The 23780-nt window shown below is 52.4% G+C and overlaps 1 protein-coding gene across 1 annotated transcript in view; it reads right to left on the reverse strand.

Annotated features, from left to right (window-relative positions):
• The window catches only part of CSTPP1 (centriolar satellite-associated tubulin polyglutamylase complex regulator 1), a 289355-nt gene that overhangs the window by 65617 nt on the left and 199958 nt on the right, over positions 1-23780 (reverse strand). The window contains exons 4-5 of the mRNA XM_069221679.1: positions 7200-7284; positions 980-1065 (exon numbers count right to left, since the gene is read on the reverse strand). Of these exons, the coding sequence (XP_069077780.1) occupies positions 980-1065; positions 7200-7284 (171 nt within the window). The remainder of the gene's footprint in view (positions 1-979; positions 1066-7199; positions 7285-23780) is intronic.

The following is a 23780-nucleotide window of genomic DNA, read 5'->3' on the forward strand; positions in this document are numbered from 1 at the left end:
CCCGCAGGGCCGCGTGTGCAGAACTCGAGGACACCCGATTGTTGCCCCGGCAGGGCAGCGTGTGCTCATTGGAGACAGACCCTGCACCCTCCGACCTCGTGAGAGGGGCGCTCTTGGAGACTCTGGCTGTGCAAGTCCTGATGGTGTGGGTAAGACTGACTGACAGGCCAGAATGCCAAGGGGGATCTTGCCTACCATATAGCGCTATGGCGCTATGGCGCTGTAACACTTTTGACTTTTTAGGTGGGGCTCCTGAGACTTGGACTAAGGGGGCTTAAACTGAATGTCGCCTATAGTGAATGAGGAATAACCACTACCGCTAATGAAAGGGGGGGAGTAGGACTCCGAAGGGGGGCTGTGTGTATTGCTTGTGAATGCCGTAGTTCACTTTATGTTGGTATACAAATACTCCATTTTAATAAAAGCTAGCATTTGACTGCATAATCATTCATTTCATGCTACTAAAGGTATATCTAGTTGTGCGTCTATGTGTCCACCTCTCCCTTACCCCCCGAGAACCCTTGGACTGCCCCCGCGCTACCACCCAAGGGGTACTTGGCCTACTTGCTTGGGACCCATAGCAGACCGGATCCGTACATCAGGAGTAAAAGGCCTCAGCCCCCATGGTTGGGCTCAGTAGCCCCCCGTGTCCATGGACCTCTGAGAGAGGCTCCCACGCTCCTTTGCATACCAGATGTGACACACCTCCTTTAGGTACCAGATGCTGCACACCTCCCTTACCTACCAGAGTAATAGACACCACCCTTACCTACCAGAGTAATACACACCACCCTTACCTACCAGAGTAATAGACACCACCCTTACCTACCAGAGTAATAGACACCTCCCTTACCTACCCTTACCTACCAGAGTAATAGACACCCCCCTTACCTACCAGAGTAATAGACACCACCTTCACCTACCAGAATAATAGACACCTCCCTTACCTACCAGAGTAATAGACACCACCCTTACCTACCAGAGTAATAGAACTGAACCTGGAAGGCGAAGATGAAATCTGAAAAAGACATGAGACAATCCATGGCGTCCTCCATCAGAACGATCCTGAAAACAGAGAGAGAGAGAGAGATTACTGCTGGGAGGTGAGAGAGATATTACTGCTGGGAGGGGGAGGGGCAGGGAGATATGTATGTGTATATATATATATATATATATATATATATATATATATATATATATATATATATATATATATATATATATATATATATTACTGCTGGGAAGAGAGAGAGAGAGAGATATTACTGCTGGGAGGAGAGAGATTACTGCTGGGAGGAGAGAGAGATATTACTGCTGGGAGGACAGAAAGAGAGAGAGAGAGATTACTGCTGGGAGGAGAGAGAGAGAAAGATATTGCTGCTGGGAGGAGAGCGAGAGAGAGAGATATTACTGCTGGGAGGAGAGAGATAGAGATATTACTGCTGGGAGGAGAGGGAGAGAAAGAGATATTACTACTGGCAGGAGAGAGAGAGTTATTACTGCTGGGAGGAGAGCGAGAGAGAGAGAGAGGGAGAGGGAGAGTAAGAGAGAGATTACTGCTGGGAGGAGAGAGAGAGAGAGATATTACTGCTGGGAGGAGAGCGAGAGAGAGAGAGAGAGAGAAATTACTGCTGGGAGGAGAGCGAGTGAGAGAGAGAGAGAGAGAGATATTACTGCTGGGAGGAGAGCGAGAGAGAGAGATTACTGCTGGGAGGAGAGTGAGAGGGATATTACTGCTAAAAGGAGAGAGAGAGATATTACTGCTGGGAGGAGAGAGAGAGCGAGAGAGATTACTGCTGGGAGGAGAGCGAGAGAGAGAGATATTACTGCTGGGGAGAGAGATTATTGCTGGGAGGAGAGAGAGAGAGAGAGAGAGAGAGAGAGAGATTACTGCTGGGAGGAGAGAGAGATAGATATTACTGCTGGGAGGAGAGCGAGAGAGAGAGATTACTGCTGGGAGGAGAGAGAGAGAATTTACTGCTGGGAGGAGAGAGAGAGGGAGATTTTACTGCTGGGAGGGTCTTCAGAGAGACAACAAGCAGCAAGGAGAGAGAGAAGAGAGAGAATTTGGAGGAGAGAGATTCCTACTAGGAGGGTCTTCAGAGAGGAATGAAGGAGAGATAGAGAATGGAGAGGGGAGAGAGAGTGAGAGGGGAAAGACAGAGAGAGATTACTGCTGGGAGGGTCTTCAGAGAGGAATGATGGAGAGAGATAGAGAATGGAGAGAGGGGGAGAGAGAGTGAGAGGGGAGAGACAGAGAGATTACTGCTGGGAGGGTCTTCAGAGAGGAATGATGGAGAGAGATAGAGAATGGAGAGAGGGGGAGAGAGAGTGAGAGGGGAGAGACAGAGAGATTACTGCTGGGAGGGTCTTCAGAGAGAGATATTGTTAGACGAGGCTTGAGAGAGGGCAGGGGAGAGACTTCAGAGACAGAAAGAAACAGCAAGAGACAGAGGGGAGGCTTGAGAGAAAGAGATTACTGCTACAAGAGACTCGAGAAAGAGAGACAGAGAGTGAGGCGGGAGGGGGAGGGTGAAGTGACTGCTGTGAGGGCCTTCAGGGATGGAGGGAGGAGACACTGATGATAAACGAACATGAAAGAGGAGCTAGGGTGAGAGAGCGAGGATAGAGAGAAAGGGAGGAGAGGAAAATGACTGCTGGGAAAGCGGGAAGAGACAGAGTGAGAGAGAGAGGGAGAGAGAAAAAAGAGAGAGGAGAGAGAGAGCGAGCAAGAGAGAGGGGGTAGAATGAGAGTGATGATAGAGAGAAATAAAAGAGAGGAAAATTACTGCTGGGAAAGCGGGAAGAGAGAAAGGGAGAGAGAGGAGAGAGGGGGCGGGAGAGGGGAACACAGAGTGGAGGTCAGAGAGAGAGAGAGAGGGGAGAGAGGGAGAGGGGAGAGAGAGAGATTGAAGAGAGGAGGGGAGAAGGAGCAGAGAGAGAAAGAGACGCAGCGAGAGAGAGGGGAGAGAGAGAGAGATAGAAGAGAGGAGAGGGAGAGGGAGCAGAGAGAGAAAGAGACGCAGCGAGAGAGAGGGGAGAGAGAGAGGGAGAGAGGGAGAGACAGACAGACAGACAGAGTACTGCCAGGAGAGGCTTCTGGTGAATGCACATTAAATGGATAGGCCTGCAGAGTGAGCGACAGAGACCATAACTCATAATATTGTGAGAAGCCTAACTGATGCACAGTATAGTCTGGGGTCTGCGTAGCATGGTCTGGGGTGTAAATGATGCCATGCTATGGTCTGACGTCCAGAGGATGCTGTGTGATGGTCCTGTGTCCAGAGGATGCTGTGTGATGGTCTGGTGTCCAGAGGATGGTCGTGTGATGGTCTGGTGTCCAGAGGATGCTGTGTGATGGTATGTCACCCAGAGGATGCTGTGTGATGGTCTGGTGTCCAGAGGATGATGGGGTGATGGCATGTCGTGCAGCTGATGGTCCTGTGTCCAGAGGATGCTGTGTGATGGTCGTGTGTCCAGCACATGCTGGTGTGATGGTCGTGTGTCCAGTTGATGCTGGTGTGATGGTCTGACGTCCAGAGGATGGTCGTGTGATGGTCTGGTGTCCAGAGGATGCTGTGTGATGGTATGTCGTCCAGAGGATGATGGGGTGATGGCATGTCGTGCAGCTGATGGTCCTGTGTCCAGAGGATGCTGTGTGATGGTCTGGTGTCCAGCGGATGCGGTGTGATGGTCTGACGTCCAGAGGATGGTCGTGTGATGGTCTGGTGTCCAGAGGATGCTGTGTGATGGTCTGACGTCCAGAGGATGCTGGTGAGATGGTCTGACGTCCAGAGGATGCTGTGTGATGGTCTGACGTCCAGAGGATGCTGTGTGATGGTCTGACGTCCAGAGGATGATGGGGTGATGGCATGTCGTGCAGCTGATGGTCCTGTGTCCAGATGATGCTGGTGTGATGGTCTGGTGTCCAGAGGATGCTGTGTGATGGTATGTCACCCAGAGGATGCTGTGTGATGGTATGTCGTCCAGAGGATGATGGGGTGATGGCATGTCGTGCAGCTGATGGTCCTGTGTCCAGATGATGCTGGTGTGATGGTATGTCACCCAGAGGATGCTGTGTGATGGTCTGGCGTCCAGAGGATGCTGTGTGATGGTCTGACGTCCAGAGGATGCTGTGTGATGGTATGGCGTCCAGAGGATGATGGGGTGATGGCATGTCGTGCAGCTGATGGTCCTGTGTCCAGATGATGCTGGTGTGATGGTCTGGTGTCCAGCGGATGCGGTGTGATGGTCTGACGTCCAGAGGATGGTCGTGTGATGGTCTGGTGTCCAGAGGATGCTGTGTGATGGTCTGGTGTCCAGAGGATGCTGTGTGATGGTCTGGTGTCCAGAGGATGCTGTGTGATGGTCTGGTGTCCAGCGGATGCGGTGTGATGGTCTGACGTCCAGCGGATGCGGTGTGATGGTCTGACGTCCAGCGGATGCGGTGTGATGGTCTGACGTCCAGAGGATGCTGTGTGATGGTCTGACGTCCAGAGGATGCTGTGTGATGGTATGTCACCCAGAGGATGCTGTGTGATGGTCTGGTGTCCAGCGGATGCGGTGTGATGGTCTGGCGTCCAGAGGATGATGGGGTGATGGCATGTCGTGCAGCTGATGGTCCTGTGTCCAGAGGATGCTGTGTGATGGTATGTCACCCAGAGGATGCTGTGTGATGGTCTGGCGTCCAGAGGATTCTGTGTGATGGTATGTCACCCAGAGGATGCTGTGTGATGGTCTGGTGTCCAGAGGATGCTGTGTGATAGTATGTCACCCAGAGGATGATGGGGTGATGGCATGTCACCCAGAGGATGCTGTGTGATGGTCTGGTGTCCAGAGGATGCTGTGTGATGGTATGTCACCCAGAGGATGCTGTGTGATGGTATGTCACCCAGAGGATGCTGTGTGATGGTCTGGTGTCCAGAGGATGCTGTGTGATGGTCTGGTGTCCAGAGGATGCTGTGTGATGGTATGTCACCCAGAGGATGCTGTGTGATGGTATGTCACCCAGAGGATGCTGTGTGATGGTACGTCGTGCAGCTGATGGTCCTGTGTCCAGATGATGCTGGTGTGATGGTCTGACGTCCAGAGGATGCTGTGTGATGGTATGGCGTCCAGAGGATGCTGGTGTGATGGTCTGACGTCCAGAGGATGCTGTGTGATGGTATGTCACCCAGAGGATGCTGTGTGATGGTCTGGCGTCCAGAGGATGCTGTGTGATGGTATGTCACCCAGAGGATGCTGTGTGATGGTACGTCGTGCAGCTGATGGTCGTGTGTCCAGCACATGCTGGTGTGATGGTCGTGTGTCCAGTTGATGCTGGTGTGATGGTCTGGTCTCCAGTTGATGCTGGTCTGGTGGTCTGGTGTCAGGCAGATGCCGTGTAATGGTCATGAACCCTCTCCCGTCGCTGCCCCCCTCCTGCTGAGACATACTGTGAGCCCCTTAACCCTCTTCTGTGGGAATCCCAGGCTCTCAGCTGTTTTCCTGTTGGAAACGTTTCACAATCAAAGTCGGGTAAACAGCGGGGTGCTGTGGGGGGAGGGGGGGGTGAAGTGTGACTCAGCTGCCACAGCACTGGTGTGAAGTGTGCATAAGCGATGCGTGTGAAAGAGGACGAGCGCGACAGAGGGCAAGTGCACAAAGTTGAATAAACGTGAGATAAACGTGAGAGAAACGTGCGTGGGGGAGTGTGAAAAAGTGAGGGGAAGGGAAGGTGCACTGTGTGTAAAGAGGCAAGTGCACGAGAGGAGGGTGGGAGGAGCTTAGTGAGAGAGAGGAGGTGCTGATGACAGCCAAGGGCAGGAGATTTGTGCTAAAACAGGCAGGTAAGCGTGCAGAGGTGTGTTAAAATACCCAAATGTGTAAGAAGAGATTGTTGAAATGTTGGAAGAGAGATAAGTGCTAAGACAGGTGAGTGTGCAGAGGTGTGTTACAGACCCAAGTGTGTAAGAAGAGATTTGTGAAATGTTGAGAGATAAGTGCACTAAAACTTGTGTCAATGCACACAAACCTTGTCTACTTGTGTCCACGGAGACAACCACTGCCCACTTGTGTCAATGGACACACACATTGCCCACTTGTGTCCATGGACACACACATTGCCCACTTGTGTCCATGGACACACACATTGCCCACTTGTGTCCATGCACAGAATCATTCACCACTTGTGTCCATGCACACAACCATTGCTCATTTGTGTCCATGCACACACATATTGCCCACTTCTGTCCACAGACACACTCATTGCCCATTTGTGTCCATGCACATACACATTACCCACTTGTGTCCACGGACACACACATTGCCCACTTGTGTCCACGGACACACACATTGCTCACTTGTGTCCATGCACACACACATTGCCCACTTGTGTCCACGGTCACACACACTGCTCACTTGTGTCCATGCACACACACATTGCTCACTTGTGTCCATGCACACACACATTGCCCACTTGTGTCCACGGACACACACATTGCCCACTTGTGTCCATGCACACGCACATTGCCCACTTGTGTTCACGGACACACACACTGCTCACTTGTGTCCATGCACACACACATTGCCCACTTGTGTCCACGGACACACACATTGCCCACTTGTGTCCATGCACACGCACATTGCCCACTTGTGTTCACGGACACACACACTGCTCACTTGTGTCCATGCACACATACATTGCTCACTTGTGTCCACGGACAAACACATTGCTCACTTGTGTCCATGCACACAGACTGTATCCACCTGTGTCCATGCACACAATCATTGCCCACTTGTGTCCATGCACACACACTTTGCCAACTTGTGTGCATGGGCACACACGTTAGCCACTTGTGTCTATGGACACACACATTGCCCACTTGCGTCCATGCACAGACACATTGCCCACTTGTGTCACAGTTTGGCAGTATGGGCCTGTCAGGACATGAGTGGGCAGTATGGGTATGTTAGGACACGAGGGGGCAGTGTGGGTCTGCCTGGTCACAAGTAAGCAGTGTGGGCATGTCAGGGCACGCGGTAGAAGCGTGGGTCTGCCTGGTCACATATGGGCAGTATGGGCATGTGAGGACACGAGTGGGCAGTGTGGGTCTGGCTGGTCACAAGTGGACAGTTCACCACTGGCTGGTCACAAGTGGACAGTTCACCACTGGCCAGTTCACCACTGGCTGGTCACAAGTGGGCAGTTCAGCACTCACCTGGCTGCCTTTTGAGTGACGTCCACAGGGAAGTCCGGGCACAGCAGCTGCAGCAGGGCGTGGTACTCGGTGGCCGTCAGCAGATCTGGAGAGACATGTTTTATTGGAAAGAGATTAGAGGAGGGAGGGGCAAGCATTGACCATCAGCTGATCACAAGTACGGCCACTGGGGGGCGACCGTGCGTCACCTGATGCTCCCAGCCACAGACACACATGATCACCAGATGGCACAGTACACCGCAGAGATGGGTGAAATAGAAAATTGTGTCTCATAAAAAATATGTGAAATTATAATTAAATCAAGGAAATACTTTGCTTTTAAAAGTCACACAAGATATTAGCAGGTGAAGAGTTGGAACAGAAAGCGCCTCTCACCAAATACCTTCCAGACAGGACACAATACATGCAAACCCCCCCCACCCCCCCAGCAATGCTCAAAGGGCGCTCATGAACCAGACACTAGTGGGGGCGCTTCAAGGCTCCATAGGGGGTATAAAGCGCTACATAAATTCTACAGCACAATACTGTGGGCCATGGTGAGGTAGAGCCTCTCAGGAAGAGGAGGGGCAATGGTTCATGGACAGGGTGGGGTGAGACTGGGTGGGATACAAAGTTACCCGCCCACAGAGGGTCTGGGTGTCCCACCCATCAGGGAGGTGGAGGGGCACAGGTACCATTCCTGGGTTGGGCTGCTCCACCCTCAGAGGGTCTGGGTGCCCCCCCCCCCCCCATCAGGGAGGTGGAGGGGCACAGGCACCATTCCTAGGTCTGGCTGCTCCGCCCTCAGAGGGTCTGGGTGCCCCCCCCCCCATCCGGCAGGTGGAGTGGCACAGGCACCATTCCTAGGTCTGGCTGCTCCGCCCTCAGAGGGTCTGGGTGCCCCCTCCATCAGGGAGGTGGAGGGGCACAGGCACCATTCCTAGGTCTGGCTGCTCCGCCCACAGAGGGTCTGGGTGTCCCACCCATCAGGGAGGTGGAGGGGCACAGGTACCATTCCTGGGTTGGGCTGCTCCACCCTCAGAGGGTCTGGGTGCCCCCCCCACCATCAGGGAGGTGGAGGGGCACAGGCACCATTCCTAGGTCTGGCTGCTCCGCCCACAGAGGGTCTGGGTGTCCCACCCATCAGGCAGGTGGAGGGGCACAGGCACCATTCCTAGGTCTGGCTGCTCCGCCCTCAGAGGGTCTGGGTGCCCCCCCCCATCAGGCAGGTGGAGGGGCACAGGCACCATTCCTAGGTCTGGCTGCTCCGCCCTCAGAGGGTCTGGGTGCCCCCCCCTTCAGGGAGGTGGAGGGGCACAGGTACCATTCCTGGGTTGGGCTGCTCCACCCTCAGAGGGTCTGGGTGCCCCCCCCCATCAGGGAGGTGGAGGGGCACAGGCACCATTCCTAGGTCTGGCTGCTCCGCCCACAGAGGGTCTGGGTGTCCCACCCATCAGGGAGGTGGAGGGGCACAGGTACCATTCCTGGGTTGGGCTGCTCCACCCTCAGAGGGTCTGGGTGCCCCCCCCACCATCAGGGAGGTGGAGGGGCACAGGCACCATTCCTAGGTCTGGCTGCTCCGCCCACAGAGGGTCTGGGTGTCCCACCCATCAGGCAGGTGGAGGGGCACAGGCACCATTCCTAGGTCTGGCTGCTCCGCCCTCAGAGGGTCTGGGTGCCCCACCCATCAGGCAGGTGGAAGGGCACAGGCACCATTCCTGGGTTGGGCTGCTCCGCCCTCAGAGGGTCTGGGTGCCCCCCCCATCAGGGAGGTGGAGGGGCACAGGTACCATTCCTGGGTTGGGCTGCTCCACCCTCAGAGGGTCTCCCTCCAGGTACCATTCCTGGGTTGGGCTGCTCCGCCCTCAGAGGGTCTGGGTGCCCCCCCCCCATCAGGGAGGTGGAGGGGCACAGGCACCATTCCTGGGTTGGGCTGCTCCGCCCTCAGAGGGTCTGGGTGCCCCCCCCATCAGGGAGGTGGAGGGGCACGGGTACCATTCCTGGGTTGGGCTGCTCCACCCTCACACAGGTGAAACAACATGGTTACTTACTTTCAGTAATGCTCTTTCTGGTGGATACTCTAACCGCAGATTCCTCTACCTGTGAACACCACCCAGGTGCCTGACTGTGTCTGGATATTTTCCTCAGCAGTTCCCTTGCATGCCAGTAGGTGGCATCGAGCATCTCTGCGTTTGATCCGTCCCCCCGAAATGACATTGGGCCACGTCTGTGCATCGATGTCGGTTTCTTCTAATCTCTCTCTGCGCCGCTGGACACAAAACCCTTAGTATTCAGGTTGTGCCAGTATGCACATGTGTAATTCACATCATTTTAGTATGGATCAAAGGAGTCTACTCCAGAGGACGGCAGGGTTGGTGGGAAATCTGCAGTGAGATAGAGCATCCACTGGAAAGAGCGTTACTGAAGGTAAGGAAGTTGTTCTTTTGATCGATACTTCTAACCGCAGAATCAACAACTTGTGAATAGATAACAGAGAAGCACCTGACCAGGTGGTGGGTCCCTCATATGGCGCAGACCATGAAATCCTGCAGGAAATGACTCTTCCCGCCGTACCTGGTTATCCAAGACTTCAGGTTTCACTGCAGAGTCCCTACGTGCCACCTGGCGTGGTCCACTAGCAGAATGCAGGAGGACAAGAAGCACAGTGTCCAAGGTGACTCCAATGAAAGGGCGCCTCTGTGAAGCAGTCGGGAGTTACTCTGGCACACTGTTGGGAATGCCACCAATGTCAAGAGATTGGCTGTTGACTAGAGATGGTCCACAACAGAATGAGCTTGTCTTCAGCAACCAGTCATCGAGGAAGGGGTAAGACTACTATTCACAACCTCCAAAGATGGGCAGTGACCACTACCATCACTTTCATCCACCCAAAGGCACTGGCAAGTCTGAAAGAAAGCACTGAGAACTGAAAGTACTTGTGGCCACCTTTGAACCGCAGGTAGTGTCTGTGAGGCTGCATGACGAGAACACGGAAATAGGCATCCTGACGATCCAACGCCACCATCCATTCACCTGGATCCAAGGCAGACAGAACCTGGACCAAAGTGAGCCTCTTGATCTCGTCCTTCATGAGGAAGAAGTTCATGGGGCAAAGTTGGAAATAGGATGAAGGCCTCCATCCTTCTTTGGCACCAGAAAGTAGCTGAAGTGGCATCCAGTCCTGACTTCTGATGCCTGCACCCTCTCTAGCTCCCTTCTCCAAAAGAACCTGAACTTCTTGTGGGAGAATGGACAAGTGGTCCTGCGGAAGCCGTGGTGTAGGTGGGATGTTTGGATAGGTAGGGAATAGCCATCACGTGATTTGAAGAGCCCATCCGTCTGATTTGATGCTTGGCCACCCATGGCAGTAATAATGTATCCAGCCTCCAAGTGGGTGTCGGTGCACCACTGAGGACAAACCAAAGGGGTTTATTGGGTACCGAGGTGGAGGGGCCGATGGGTTCGGTAATTTGTTGCCCCTGGAGGCCTGGATGTTGTTGGACAGATCACCACCCTGTGCCTCGAAAGGCTTGGGAGGTCTGTTGTTGCAGAGGTAAGATTTTAAGGTGAACTCTGAGGAAAACGTCTTCTGAAGCCTCAGCAGGTGCACTACTGCTGGGGAATGAATGAATGTATGAGTGAATTTATACTGCGCATGACTACCCAGAGGTGTCCCGGTGCTAGAAGCAAAGCAGAACATATGAATCAGGTGGGTTTTTAAAGCTTCCCTCAAAGATTGCTCGTGAAGAGTGGTACCCAGCATATGAGGAGGCCACTTCCATTCAGTGCTGGAGAGGGCCTTAAAGGAACAACCCAGGAGCAGAAACCAGCAAGGCAGAGGCATAATGAAGGCATCGCGAGGGATGATAGCGCGTGATCCTGTTGGTCTTATTCTGTAGGCCACGCTCGTGAAAGGCCCCGTGCATGATGGTGAGAGCTTTAAAAATCATCATTTTCCTAACGGGAAGCCAGTACAGATTGTACAGGTACTTGGACATTTGCACACATTTAGTGAGCACAAGATGAGGCGGGCTGCCGTGTCCTGGACCACTCGAAGGTCATTGATTCATCTGATGGGGAGGCCAAAGCACAGAAGATTTGCATGCTCCACCTGGAGGTTATGAGTGGGTGGACTACCATGGTACGTGTAGTGAGAAGAAGAGGAAAGACCTTTTCAAATAGATGGAGCGAAGCTAAACACATTCCAGCGATGGCCAAGATCTGGGGTTCGAAAGACAGTTTTGCGTCCAACTTAAGACCCAGGCAAAGCATAAAGGCAACGCACGTTTAGCTTGTTACAAAGAGATGGGGCTAAGTGTGTCTAAGATGCAGACAGATTTGCTGTGTGGGCAGTGCTAGGCAGAGGGGCCGTGGTGGAGCTTTGCCCTCTTGAAAGCACACCAACGCAGAGTCTGCCTTGTCTCCGAAGAGATGGGCGCCATCAAAGGGCATGTCCATCATTGATTGTTGGATATCCCTTAAAAATCATGGGGAAAGTATCCTGGCATTACGCTGACGCACCACACTTGTGCTGCGTGTACCACCCTACACAGGCACTCAGAGTATCCACGCCAAACCTAATTATATATTTTGCTCTTTTAGCCATCTTGAATAATTTGTTGAAGGTTGGTCCGAAGGTCATTTGGGGCCACTGCAAGATCTCGGCCACTATATCCTACATCACATGCGGATTGCACCTTAGGAGGCAACTTGAATTGAAAGGCCTTAGTGCAGGGCTGGCAGAAGAGGTCACGTTTTTCAAATGCCGCCATGCATTTCCACTCTGTCTGGCAGAGTGGATGGGAACGCATTGAGGTTCGTCCTACTGACGGATGCTTGAACTAGGAGACTCTCAGATGCTGGGTGCTGCAGGATGGAAGATGGGTCCCCCAGAGCTGGTCTGTGTCTCTTGCTAGTTGGCAGCTGATGGGAGGGCAGGATCCTGTCTTCACCCAGGTGCCCAGGAGAGTGCCTGTGAATGCCTCACTGAAGAACAGTAGAGGGTCAGCTGCAGTTTGCCTCGGCTGCAGAACTTCAGTGAGGATGTTGGTTTTCATCTCTGCTGAGGGCAGCTGTAGGTGAAGAACTTCTACTGCCCTCTGCATCACCATGGCAAATGAAGCAAATTCCTCCATATAGGGACCAGGCAGAGAGTTGTGCCTAGTGTCAAGGGATGAGTTGATTCCACTGGTCTCCTGGAGGTCCAAAAACAGGTTTTCATCATCATAAAGTTGGGATTCGTCTGACAGTCATAGTCATCGGTGGATTGGCATCAGAAAAACAATGTGGTGAAGGAAGCGTTCAGTCTGAACTCAGTTGATGAGTTCAAGGAGGGCGCACGTTCATCCGAGGTCACACTAAATTTACTTTCAAGTCCAATAAACTATGGAGTTCTTCCTCTGGACTTGGTGCAGGCGTCGATGCAGGGGAAATGGAGCAGGTCTCGGTGCCAGGTGAGGGGTCCGGGTAGGCATCGGCCCCATAGCGGGCAGATCCCAGATGGGGTCGGGATATACCATCAGTGTTTGGGATGGATTCGCCAGCGGAAACCTGACTGGAGGTCTCCTCAGATCCGTGGGGCCAGGAGGCATTCCAGAGGGTGCTTGTAAGGTACCAAAATGCACAGCGTGGCTTCTTTCAAAGCTTGGATCAGCGCCTCAAGACCCTCACGGGTGAACAGTGCGCTTTACAAATGCTCTGATTGATTGATTGATTGATTTCAAAGCTTGGATCAGCGCCTCGAGACCCTCACAGGTGAGCAGTGCACTTTACAAATGCTCTGATTGATTGATTGATTGATTGATTGATTGATTTCAAAGCTTGGATCAGCGCCTCGAGACCCTCACAGGTGAGCAGTGCACTTTACAAATGCTCTGATTGATTGATTGATTGATTTCAAAGCTTGGATCAGCGCCTCGAGACCCTCACAGGTGAGCAGTGCACTTTACAAATGCTCTGATTGATTGATTGATTGATTGATTGATTTCAAAGCTTGGATCAGCGCCTCGAGACCCTCACAGGTGAGCAGTGCGCTTTACAAATGCTCTGATTGATTGATTGATTTCAAAGCTTGGATCAGAGCCTCGAGACCCTCACGGGTGAGCAGTGCGCTTTACAAATGCTCTGATTGATTGATTGATTGATTGATTTCAAAGCTTGGATCAGCACCTCGAGACCCTCACAGGTGAGCAGTGCACTTTACAAATGCTCTGATTGATTGATTGATTTCAAAGCTTGGATCAGCGCCTCGAGACCCTCACAGGTGAGCAGTGCACTTTACAAATGCACTGATTGATTGATTGATTGATTTCAAAGCTTGGATCAGCGCCTCGAGACCCTCACAGGTGAGCAGTGCGCTTTACAAATGCTCTGATTGATTGATTGATTTCAAAGCTTGGATCAGCTGCCACTTCAACAATGGACCCGGAAAATCAGGCTGTATTGGGGCCAGCTCAAGAACATGATCCATGGGGGAGACCGGGACAGATACTGTGGAGCACCCCGATATCTGTCCAACCTCTCCTGATGAGACTGATGGGAGAGGGAAGTCGCGTTTTGACTTCTTGTGTTTTTTTTTTTGGAGTTGGACTTACTTGACAATCTCCCTTGGGATTGACCTTGAGACCGTGAACACATCTGTATCCTCGACTGGGACCTGGGGACACGCGCTTTTCCACGATGCTCTGTGACGTACCACAGGAGGCATTGCATGATTTTAAGCCGTGCGAGGAGCCCAAACACCAGAGGACTTTATAGGTGCCTGTCACCAACATATGCTTACGTCAATCCTTGCAGGGTTTAAACCTTGTAGTCTTCGTGGGAGACATATCCCTTGCACACTACAAACAATTTGGATACAAGTTTCTATCAAGTGACAGAAGTTTAGGGAGAGCTCTGGATCCGCATCAGAAGTAGTAAAAGAAAAGAAACTGATGTTGACGTCACTTCTGGGGCAGGAGGGATCAGTTGCAGAGCCACACGATGCCACCTACTGGCATGCAAGGGAACTGCTGAGAAAAATCTTCGGCTGCAGTCTGGTACCTAGGGGTATTCACCAGGTGAGGAATCTGAGGTTAGAAGTATCCATCAGAAACAAAACTACTGTACCTGGATCTGGCCTCAGAGAGGTGAATACAAAGGCACAGTGCCTGGGTATGGTTACTCTACCCGCAGACAGGTGGAATACAAAGGTACAGTGCCTGGGTATGGTTACTCTGCCCGCAGACAGGTGGAATACAAAGGTACAGTGCCTGCGTATGGTTACTCTGCCCGCAGACAGGTGGAGTACAAAGGCACAGTGCCTGGGTATGGCTGCTCTGCCCGCAGACAGGTGGAATACAAAGGCACAGTGCCTGGGTACGGCTGCGCAGCCCGCAGACGGGTGGAATACAAAGGCACAGTGCCTGGGTACGGTTGCTCAGTCCGCAGACGGGTGGAATACAAAGGCACAGTGCCTGGGTACGGCTGCTCTGCCCGCAGACAGGTGGAATACAAAGGCACAGTGCCTGGGTATGGCTGCTCTGCCCGCAGACAGGTGGAATACAAAGGCACAGTGCCTGGATACGGCTGCTCTGCCCGCAGACAGGTGGAATACAAAGGCACAGTGCCTGGGTACGGTTGCTCTGCCCGCAGACAGGTGGAATACAAAGGCACAGTGCCTGGGTACGGCTGCTCAGCCCGCAGACTGGTGGAATACAAAGGCACAGTGCCTGGCTATGGCTACTCTGCCCGCAGACAGGTGGAGTACAAAGGCACAGTGCCTGGGTATGGCTACTCTGCCCGCAGACAGGTGGAATACAAAGGCACAGTGCCTGGGTATGGCTGCTCAGCCCGCAGACAGGTGGAATACAAAGGCACAGTGGCTGGGTATGGCTGCTCAACCCGCAGACAGGTGGAATACAAAGGCACAGTGCCTGGATATGGTTACGGGCAGGTGGAATACAAAGGCACAGTGCCTGGGTATGGCTGCTCAGCCCGCAGACAGGTGGAATACAAAGGCACAGTGCCTGGGTATGGCTGCTCAACCCGCAGACAGGTGGAATACAAAGGCACAGTGCCTGGGTATAGTTGCTCTGCCCGCAGACAGGTGGAATACAAAGGCACAGTGCCTGGGTATGGCTGCTCAGCCCACAGACAGGTGGAATACAAAGGCACAGTGCCTGGGTATGGCTGCTCTGCCCGCAGACAGGTGGAATACAAAGGCACAGTGCCTGGGTATGGCTGCTCAGCCCGCAGACAGGTGAAATACAAAGGCACAGTGCCTGGGTATGGCTGCTCAGCCCGCAGACAGGTGGAATACAAAGGCACAGTGCCTGGGTAGGGTTACTCTGCCCGCAGACAGGTGGAGTACAAAGGCACAGTGCCTGGATATGGTTACTTTTCCCGCAGACAGGTGGAATACAAAGGCACAGTGCCTGGGTATGGCTGCTCAGCCCGCAGACAGGTGAAGTACAAAGGCACAGTGCCTGGGTATGGCTGCTCAGCCCGCAGACAGGTGGAGTACAAAGGCACAGTGCCTGGGTATGGTTACTCAGCCCGCAGACAGGTGGAGTACAAAGGCACAGTGCCTGGGTATGGTTACTCTGCCTGCAGACAGGTGGAATACAAAGGCACAGTGCCTGGATATGGCTGCTCAGCCCGCAGACAGGTGGAATGCAAAGGTACAGTGCCTGGGTATGGTTTCTCTGCCCGCAGACAGGTGGAATACAAAGGCACAGTGCCTGGATATGGCTGCTCAGCCCGCAGACGGGTGGAATGCAAAGGCACAGTGCCTGGGTATGGCTGCTCAACCCGCAGACAGGTGGATTGCAAAGGCACAGTGCCTGGGTACGGCTGCTCAGCCCGCAGACAGGTGGAATACAAAGGCACAGTGCCTGGGTACGGTTGCTCAGTCCGCAGACAGGTGGAATGCAAAGGCACAGTGCCTGGGTATGGCTGCTCAACCCGCAGACAGGTGGATTGCAAAGGCACAGTGCCTGGGTACGGCTGCTCAGCCCGCAGACAGGTGGAATACAAAGGCACAGTGCCTGGGTACGGTTGCTCAGTCCGCAGACAGGTGGAATACAAAGGCACAGTGCCTGGGTATGGCTGATCAGCCCGCAGACAGGTGGAATACAAAGGCACAGTGCCTGGGTAAGGCTCCTCAGCCCGCAGACAGGTGGAATACAAAGGCACAGTGCCTGGGTATGGCTGCTCAGCCCGCAGACAGGTGGAATACAAAGGCACAGTGCCTGGGTATGGCTGCTCAACCCGCAGACAGGTGGAATACAAAGGCACAGTGCCTGGGTACGGCTGCTCAGCCCGCAGACTGGTGGAATACAAAGGCACAGTGCCTGGCTATGGCTACTCTGCCCGCAGACAGGTGGAATACAAAGGCACAGTGCCTGGATATGGCTGCTCAGCCCGCAGACAGGTGAATACAAAGGCACAGTGCCTGGGTATGGCTGCTCAGCCCGCAGACAGGTGAAATACAAAGGCACAGTGCCTGGGTATGGTTACTCTGCCCGCAGACAGGTGGAGAACAAAGGCACAGTGCCTGGATATGGTTACTCTGCCCGCAGACAGGTAGAATACAAAGGCACAGTGCCTGGGTATGGTTACTCTTCCCACAGACAGGTAGAATACAATGATGCTGTGCCTGTGTCTGGCTGGTCCACCCTACAACATGTGGAATACAAAGGTGCTGTACAGGGGTCTGCCATGATTTTGTGTGGTTTGGAACCGCCACGAAATCCATGGCGGTAGGTACTATCAGTGCCAGGAAATTCCTTCCATGGCGCTTATATGGGTCTCCCCCACCCCCTCCCTCACCCCGAGTCCTCCCCCCACACCCTGACCCCCCTACCACCCTTCAAAGGTGTTAGTACCCCACGCCCCACACACCCCCTTCACGCACACAGACATCACCACCACACATACCTGCACACATACTAACAAACATTCCATCAGATACACACAGTCATACATGCACACATACATACAGACATGCACACATTTCCAAACACACAACACCCCCAGCATGCATACATGCACTCACACACCCCCTATACACACTCACACTCACACTCACCCCCCCAAGCACGCACGCACACACCACACAACACCCCCCCACCCCCTTCCCCTAACGGATGATCACCTTACCTGTTCCGGTGATCCTCCGGGAGGGGTCGGATCCATGGGGGCTGCTCCGCCTCCAGCACCCCGTCACCAGAACACCGCCACACCGAATCATGGGACGTGATTCGGTAGGCTGTTTTCTGATGACGGGTGGTGGAGGTGGAGCAGCCTCCACTTCCCCACCGACCACCAGTATGGCGGCTCTCCATCCGAAAAAGGACGGAGGGCTGCCAGCAGTCATAATACGCTGCGCGGAAAACCGCCTGCACTGGCGGTCTTCAGCGCGGCGGTACCTCGGCGGTCTTTCAAAAAGACCGCCGAGGTCGAAATGAGAGCCTAAGCCTAAGTGACCAATCCTCCTCTGAGGACTATTTAGGGTCTCTCCAGTGGGCTTTTCCTCAGATAACGACTTGCAAGAATCCAGCAGGACTCCTCTGCATTTCTCTCTTCGACTTCTGCCAAGGATCGACAGCTCACTGCTCCAGGATGCCGGCAAAACTGCAACAAAGTAGCCAGAAGACTACCAGCGACATTGTAGTGCCTAACCCTGCCGGCTTTCTCGACTGTTTCCTGATGGTGCATGCTCTGAGAGCTGTCTACCTTCACCCTGCACTGGAAGCCACAAAGAAATCTCCATTGGAACGACTGAATCTTCCCCCTGCTTCAGCAGGCACCAAACTTCAGCTTCACCGGTACTGTGGGAACCCCCTCATCCTGACGAACGTGGCCCCTGGAACACAGGTGGTGGACCCAAGTGACCCAAACTGTCCAATGGTCCAACTGTCCAAACTTGGAGGAGGTAAGTCCTTGCCTCCCCTCTCCAGACAGTAATCTTGTGCACCGCATGAACTGCAGCTACAAGGGCTTCTGTGCACATTTCCAAGAAATCCTGCATGCACAGCTGAGGCTACTTCCCCAGCACTCTGTCCTGCGATGCTCAGCTCCCTGAGTTGTCGTGGGACCTCCTTTTGCAGTGTAGAGACGACTGCGGTGTTCAGTCTTCTTGAACCCGTGTTCAAGGACTTCTGCGGGTGCTTCCTGTGCTTGTGCGTGGGCTCACTATACTGCTGAGGGCCCCCTCTGTCTCCTCTCCCAAGTGGCGACACCCTGGTCCTTCCTGGGCCCGGACAGCACCCTTTTTCTCCAACCACGACTCTTGCAGCTAGCAAGGCTTGTTTGTGGTATTTTGCCAAGGAAACACTTCTGCATCCTCCAGCACGTTGTGGGACATCTTCTGCGTGAAGAAGAACTCCCTACCTCCTTTCGTTGTTGCAGAATCTTCAGCTTCTTCCAACCGGAGGCAGCCATTTTGCACCTTCATCCGGGGTTTAGTGGACTCCTGCCCCCCCGGACACTTTCATGACTCTTGGACTTGGTCCCCTTCCTTTGCGGGTCCTCAGGTCCAGGAATCCATCTTCAGTGCTTTGCAGTCTGTTGTGGTCTTTGCAGAATCTCCTATCACGAGTTTAGTGTCTTTCTGGGGAACTAGTATCACTTTACTCCTACTTTTCAGGGTCTTGGGTTGGGGTATCTTGGACACCCTTAGTGTTTTCTTACAGTCCCAGCGACCCTCTACACACTACACTAGGCCTGGGGTCCATTCGTGGTTCGCATTCCACTTTCAGAGTATATGGTTTGTGTTGCTCCTAGGCCTATTGCATCCTATTGTATTCTACAGTGTTCGCACTATTTTTCTAACTGTTTACTTACCGGATTTTGGTTGTGTGTATATTTTGTGTATTTTACTTACCTCCTAAGGGAGTATATCCTCTGAGATGTTTTTGGCACATTGACACTAAAATAAAGTACCTTTATTTTTAGTAACTCTGAGTATTGTGTTTCTTGTGATATAGTGCTATATGATATAAGTGGTATAGTAGGAGCTTTGCATGTCTCCTAGTTCAGCCTAAGCTGCTAGAACACTACTAATCTACTAATAAGGGATAACTGGACCTGGCACAAGGTGCAAGTACCATCAGGTGCCCACTATAAGCCAGGCCAGCCTTCTACAACAAGCTGCAAGAGTGCAATTACTGCACCAAATCGAGTTAAAATGACATCTGACTTTAGGGGGATAAACCAAAGTCACTAAGACAGCTGATACAGGCACATTTTCATCCTGCCAAAGAGCTTCCTTTTCATACAGTTTACCAAAGTATTTCCAAGTCTCCACCTTCCTCAGGAGCCCACCTGATGACAACAAATTTCACCCTTTTAACGGTCATAAGCTTTGTGTACTGGTGTTGTTGCAAACACCACACAACGTACCCTCAAGCACCAAACCACACAGCACCCTACAGCCACAGAACAGACCACTTCATGTCCACAGAACACAAACCTCAAACATGTGCAACAAACACAAAATGAGCAGTTACCAGACACAACCCTTAAAGCATACCATCCTACCAAGCCTGGAATTATCGAGTTGTGGTGTTATTCTGTGTTGTGCTACATTCACTAATGCACCACACAAGTTTGGAGTTACAAAACAGAATGCCTGATCCAATTATGTGGAAGAAATCAGTGGACAATCACTTGGGAGGAAGCACAAATCACCTTCAGGGGTTTCTGGTCCATGAAGGAGCAAAATTTGCTTGGACACAGACTATAAATATATTTGTCAAAGCCAGACACAACTTCCACAAAGACATGGAAGCGGTTGCCAATTGGATGAGAAACGGCTGCTTTCACCTCAACACAAACAAAACAGAAGTACTCATCATGGGCCCTGAACCCAATGCGTGGAACAACTCCTGGTGGCCACCCACCCTCAGAAACCCATCTACCTCCTCCAGCCAACCCCACAAACTCGGATCATCCTGGACTCCGACCTCAGCATGAACCATCAAATCAACTCAGACACCTCCACCTGCTTCTGCACCCTCTGCCTCCTACGCAAGTCCTTGAAATGGATCCCCCACGAACATAGAAAGACCGTCACACACACCCTCATCACCAGCAGACTGGACTACGGCAATGCACTCTCTGCTGGAATCAACAAAAACCTCACCCGCAAACTACAAAACATCCAGAACGCCACCACCAGACTGGTCCTCGACCTAACTCGACACTGCCACATCTCGCAAAACCTGTGTACACTGCACTGGCTCCCCAATGAGAAAAGAATCACCTTCAAGGTCCTCAGCCACGCACACAAAGCCCTCCACGACACCAGAGCAGCCTACCAGAACCAGTGACCCAATCTCCTCGTACCCCACAGGCCCCGACGCTCAGCCCAGCTCCCTCTCGCAGGAGTACCCCACATCAGGAAAACCAGAACAGGGGGACGCTCCTCCTACCTCGCAGCCACCGCCTGGAACTCCCTGTCCATCCACATCAGACAAACCACCTCCCTCCTCAGCTTCACGAAGGAACTGAAGACACGGCTTTTTAAAGTACCACCTCACCGGTAAACGCTACACCCACCCCCATCCCCCAAGCGCCTTGAGACCCTAACTGAGTGGTTGAGCTTTACAAGCACTGATTGATTGATTGATTGGAGTTCATGAGAGTGAGATTAAACCAGGTAACAGACTCGGTAGGTCACATGGTATTTATCCATCAGTCCTAACTGCTGGAGTGTTCCGGGATGGACCTGCTAAGTGGTTATCCAAGATGAAGGTGGGGTAGCCCCACTGTGGACTCTGCAGTTACAGACACCTGAAAGTGATGTCTTGTTCCATGTTTATCATCTTGAGGCGCTACCATCAATCTTCTCTCAGAGGACTGAGCGATGAAAAACACTGAGGGCAGAACCATCCTCCAGCTCCGAGGATGGGCTCCCGACTGGGTCATTATGTTGAAATCTATGACTGCTTTTCAGGGTTTATCAACCGTAAAATATTTAAGCAGATGAGACTCCATTATGTTAAGCACTTGATGCTGTGGAGAGATGCTTGCACGTCCCGAAAGAGTGTAGCCGTTTCCATGGGAACGCCTCGGGATGTCTGCTTGACACGGAGTTTTACTGGGAGGGTCTGGAAGCCTTCCCGTCTGGTGGTATTTGATGAAGGAAGAGATGGAATTAGACAAATGCAGGTTTTTTTTTTTTTATAATCACTAATCAACAGTCGTTAGTGTTTTTTCGTTAGTGTGTTTTAAAGAATCAGGTAGCTAATCTGAATTTAAGTAGTTAATATGGTTTGTTTAATATCTTTAAACCATTTTTTCACGGACCATACCCAGACATCCGAAACAAGCACGTAGGAACACGGGATGCACAACCTTCAACCGGAACCTTAAAACGCACCCTGGCTAGGACCCCAAAAGAGGCAAAGTACAGACAAACGGGCAGAACAGGCACGTGCACCAGGCACACGGATTGTAGATGCAAGCCTTAAGCCATCTCTCATCCAGACACCTAAAGCGGAGAGATGCAACAACTACACAACACGCCTTAAAACACACCCGAGCCGGACCCCAAAACAGGCAGAACATGCAGGTGTTGCAAACACAAAACACACAAGTTCCAAACAGAAACCTTACACAAACACACACACATAAAAAGACAGATGCAGCAAACACAGAGGTGGTCATTCTGACCTCGGCGGTAAAAGGCGCCTACCGCCGGTCAGAAATCCTCCATAATTCCGCCGCGGTCGCGGTAATCCGCCACGATCATTCTGACCCGCAGCAGCCAAACCTCCGAAAATCCGACAGCCACAACATACCGCCAGACCAGCGGTCGGCGGAAAAGTGGAGGTGACCAAACCTCCACCGTCACGCCAACAGAAATACGCCCATGCCATTACGACCCACTGTAGGAGGCTGGACTGGCTTGTAGTGAGTACCAAGGGGTACTTGCACCTTGCACCAGGCCCAATTATCCCTTATTAGTGTATAGGGTGTCTAGCAGCTTAGGCTGATAGATAATGGTAGCTTAGCAGAGCAGCTTAGGCTGAACTAGGAGACGTGTGAAGCTACTACAGTACCACTTAGTGTCATATGCACAATATCATAAGAAAACACAATACACAGTTATACTAAAAATAAAGGTACTTTATTTTTATGACAATATGCCAAAGTATCTTAGAGTGTACCCTCAGTGAGAGGATAGGAAATATACACAAGATATATATACACAATAGCAAAAATATGCAGTATAGTCTTAGAAAACAGTGCAAACAATGTATAGTTACAATAGGATGCAATGGGGAAACATAGGGATAGGGGCAACACAAACCATATACTCCAAAAGTGGAATGCGAACCACGAATGGACCCCAAACCTATGTGACCTTGTAGAGGGTCGCTGGGACTATTAGAAAATAGTGAGAGTTAGAAAAATAACCCTCCCCAAGACCCTGAAAAGTGAGTGCAAAGTGCACTAAAGTTCCCCTAAGGACAAAGTAGTCGTGTTAGAGGAATAATGCAGGAAAGACACAAACCAGCAATGCAACAACTGTGGATTTCCAATCTAGGGTACCTGTGGAACAAGGGGACCAAGTCCAAAAGTCACAAGCAAGTCGGAGATGGGCAGATGCCCAGGAAATGCCAGCTGCGGGTGCAAAGAAGCTTCGACTGGACAGAAGAAGCTGAGGATTCTGCAGGAACGAAAAGGGCCAGAGACTTCCCCTTTGGTGGACGGATCCCTCTCGCCTTGGAGAGTCGTGCAGAAGTGTTTTCCCGCCGGAAGGACGCCAACAAGCCTTGCTAGGCGCAAATCGTGCGTTTGGCGTTTTTGGACGCTGCTGGGGCCCAGGAGGGACCAGGAGGTCGCAAATTGGACCTGAAGAGAGAGGGGGCGTCGAGCAAGACAAAGAGCCCTCACTGAAGCAGGTAGCACCCGGAGAAGTGCCAGAAACAGGCACTACGAGGATGCGTGAAACGGTGCTCGCCAAAGTTGCACAAAGGAGTCCCACGTCGCCGGAGACCAACTTAGAAAGTCGTGCAATGCAGGTTGGAGTGCCGTGGACCCAGGCTTGGCTGTGCACAAAGGATTTCCGCCTGAAGTGCACAGGGGCCGGAGTAGCTGCAAAGTCGCGGTTCCCAGCAATGCAGCCCAGCTAGGTGAGGCAAGGACTTACCTCCACCAAACTTGGGCTGAAGAGTCACTGGACTGTGGGGGTCACTTGGACAGAGTCGCTGGATTCGAGGGACCTCGCTCGTCGTGCTGAGAGGAGACCCAAGGGACCAGTAATACAGCTTTTTGGTGCCTGCGGTTGCAGGGGGAAGATTCCGTCGACCCACGGGAGATTTCTTCGGAGCTTCTGGTGCAGAGAGGAGGCAGGCTACCCCCACAGCATGCACAAGCAGGAAAACAGTCGAGAAGGCGGCAGGATCAGCGTTACAGAGTTGCAGTAGTCGTCTTTGCTACTATGTTGCAGGTTTGCAGGCTTCCAGCGCGGTCAGCGGTCGTTTCCTTATCAGAAGGTGAAGAGAGAGATGCAGAGGAACTCGGATGAGCTCTTGCATTCGTTATCTAAAGTTTCCCCAGAGACAGAGACCCTAAATAGCCAGAAAAGAGGGTTTGGCTACTTAGGAGAGA

The sequence above is a fragment of the Pleurodeles waltl genome, chromosome 3_1, assembly GCF_031143425.1.
Source record: "Pleurodeles waltl isolate 20211129_DDA chromosome 3_1, aPleWal1.hap1.20221129, whole genome shotgun sequence".
Lineage (NCBI taxonomy): Eukaryota > Metazoa > Chordata > Amphibia > Caudata > Salamandridae > Pleurodeles > Pleurodeles waltl.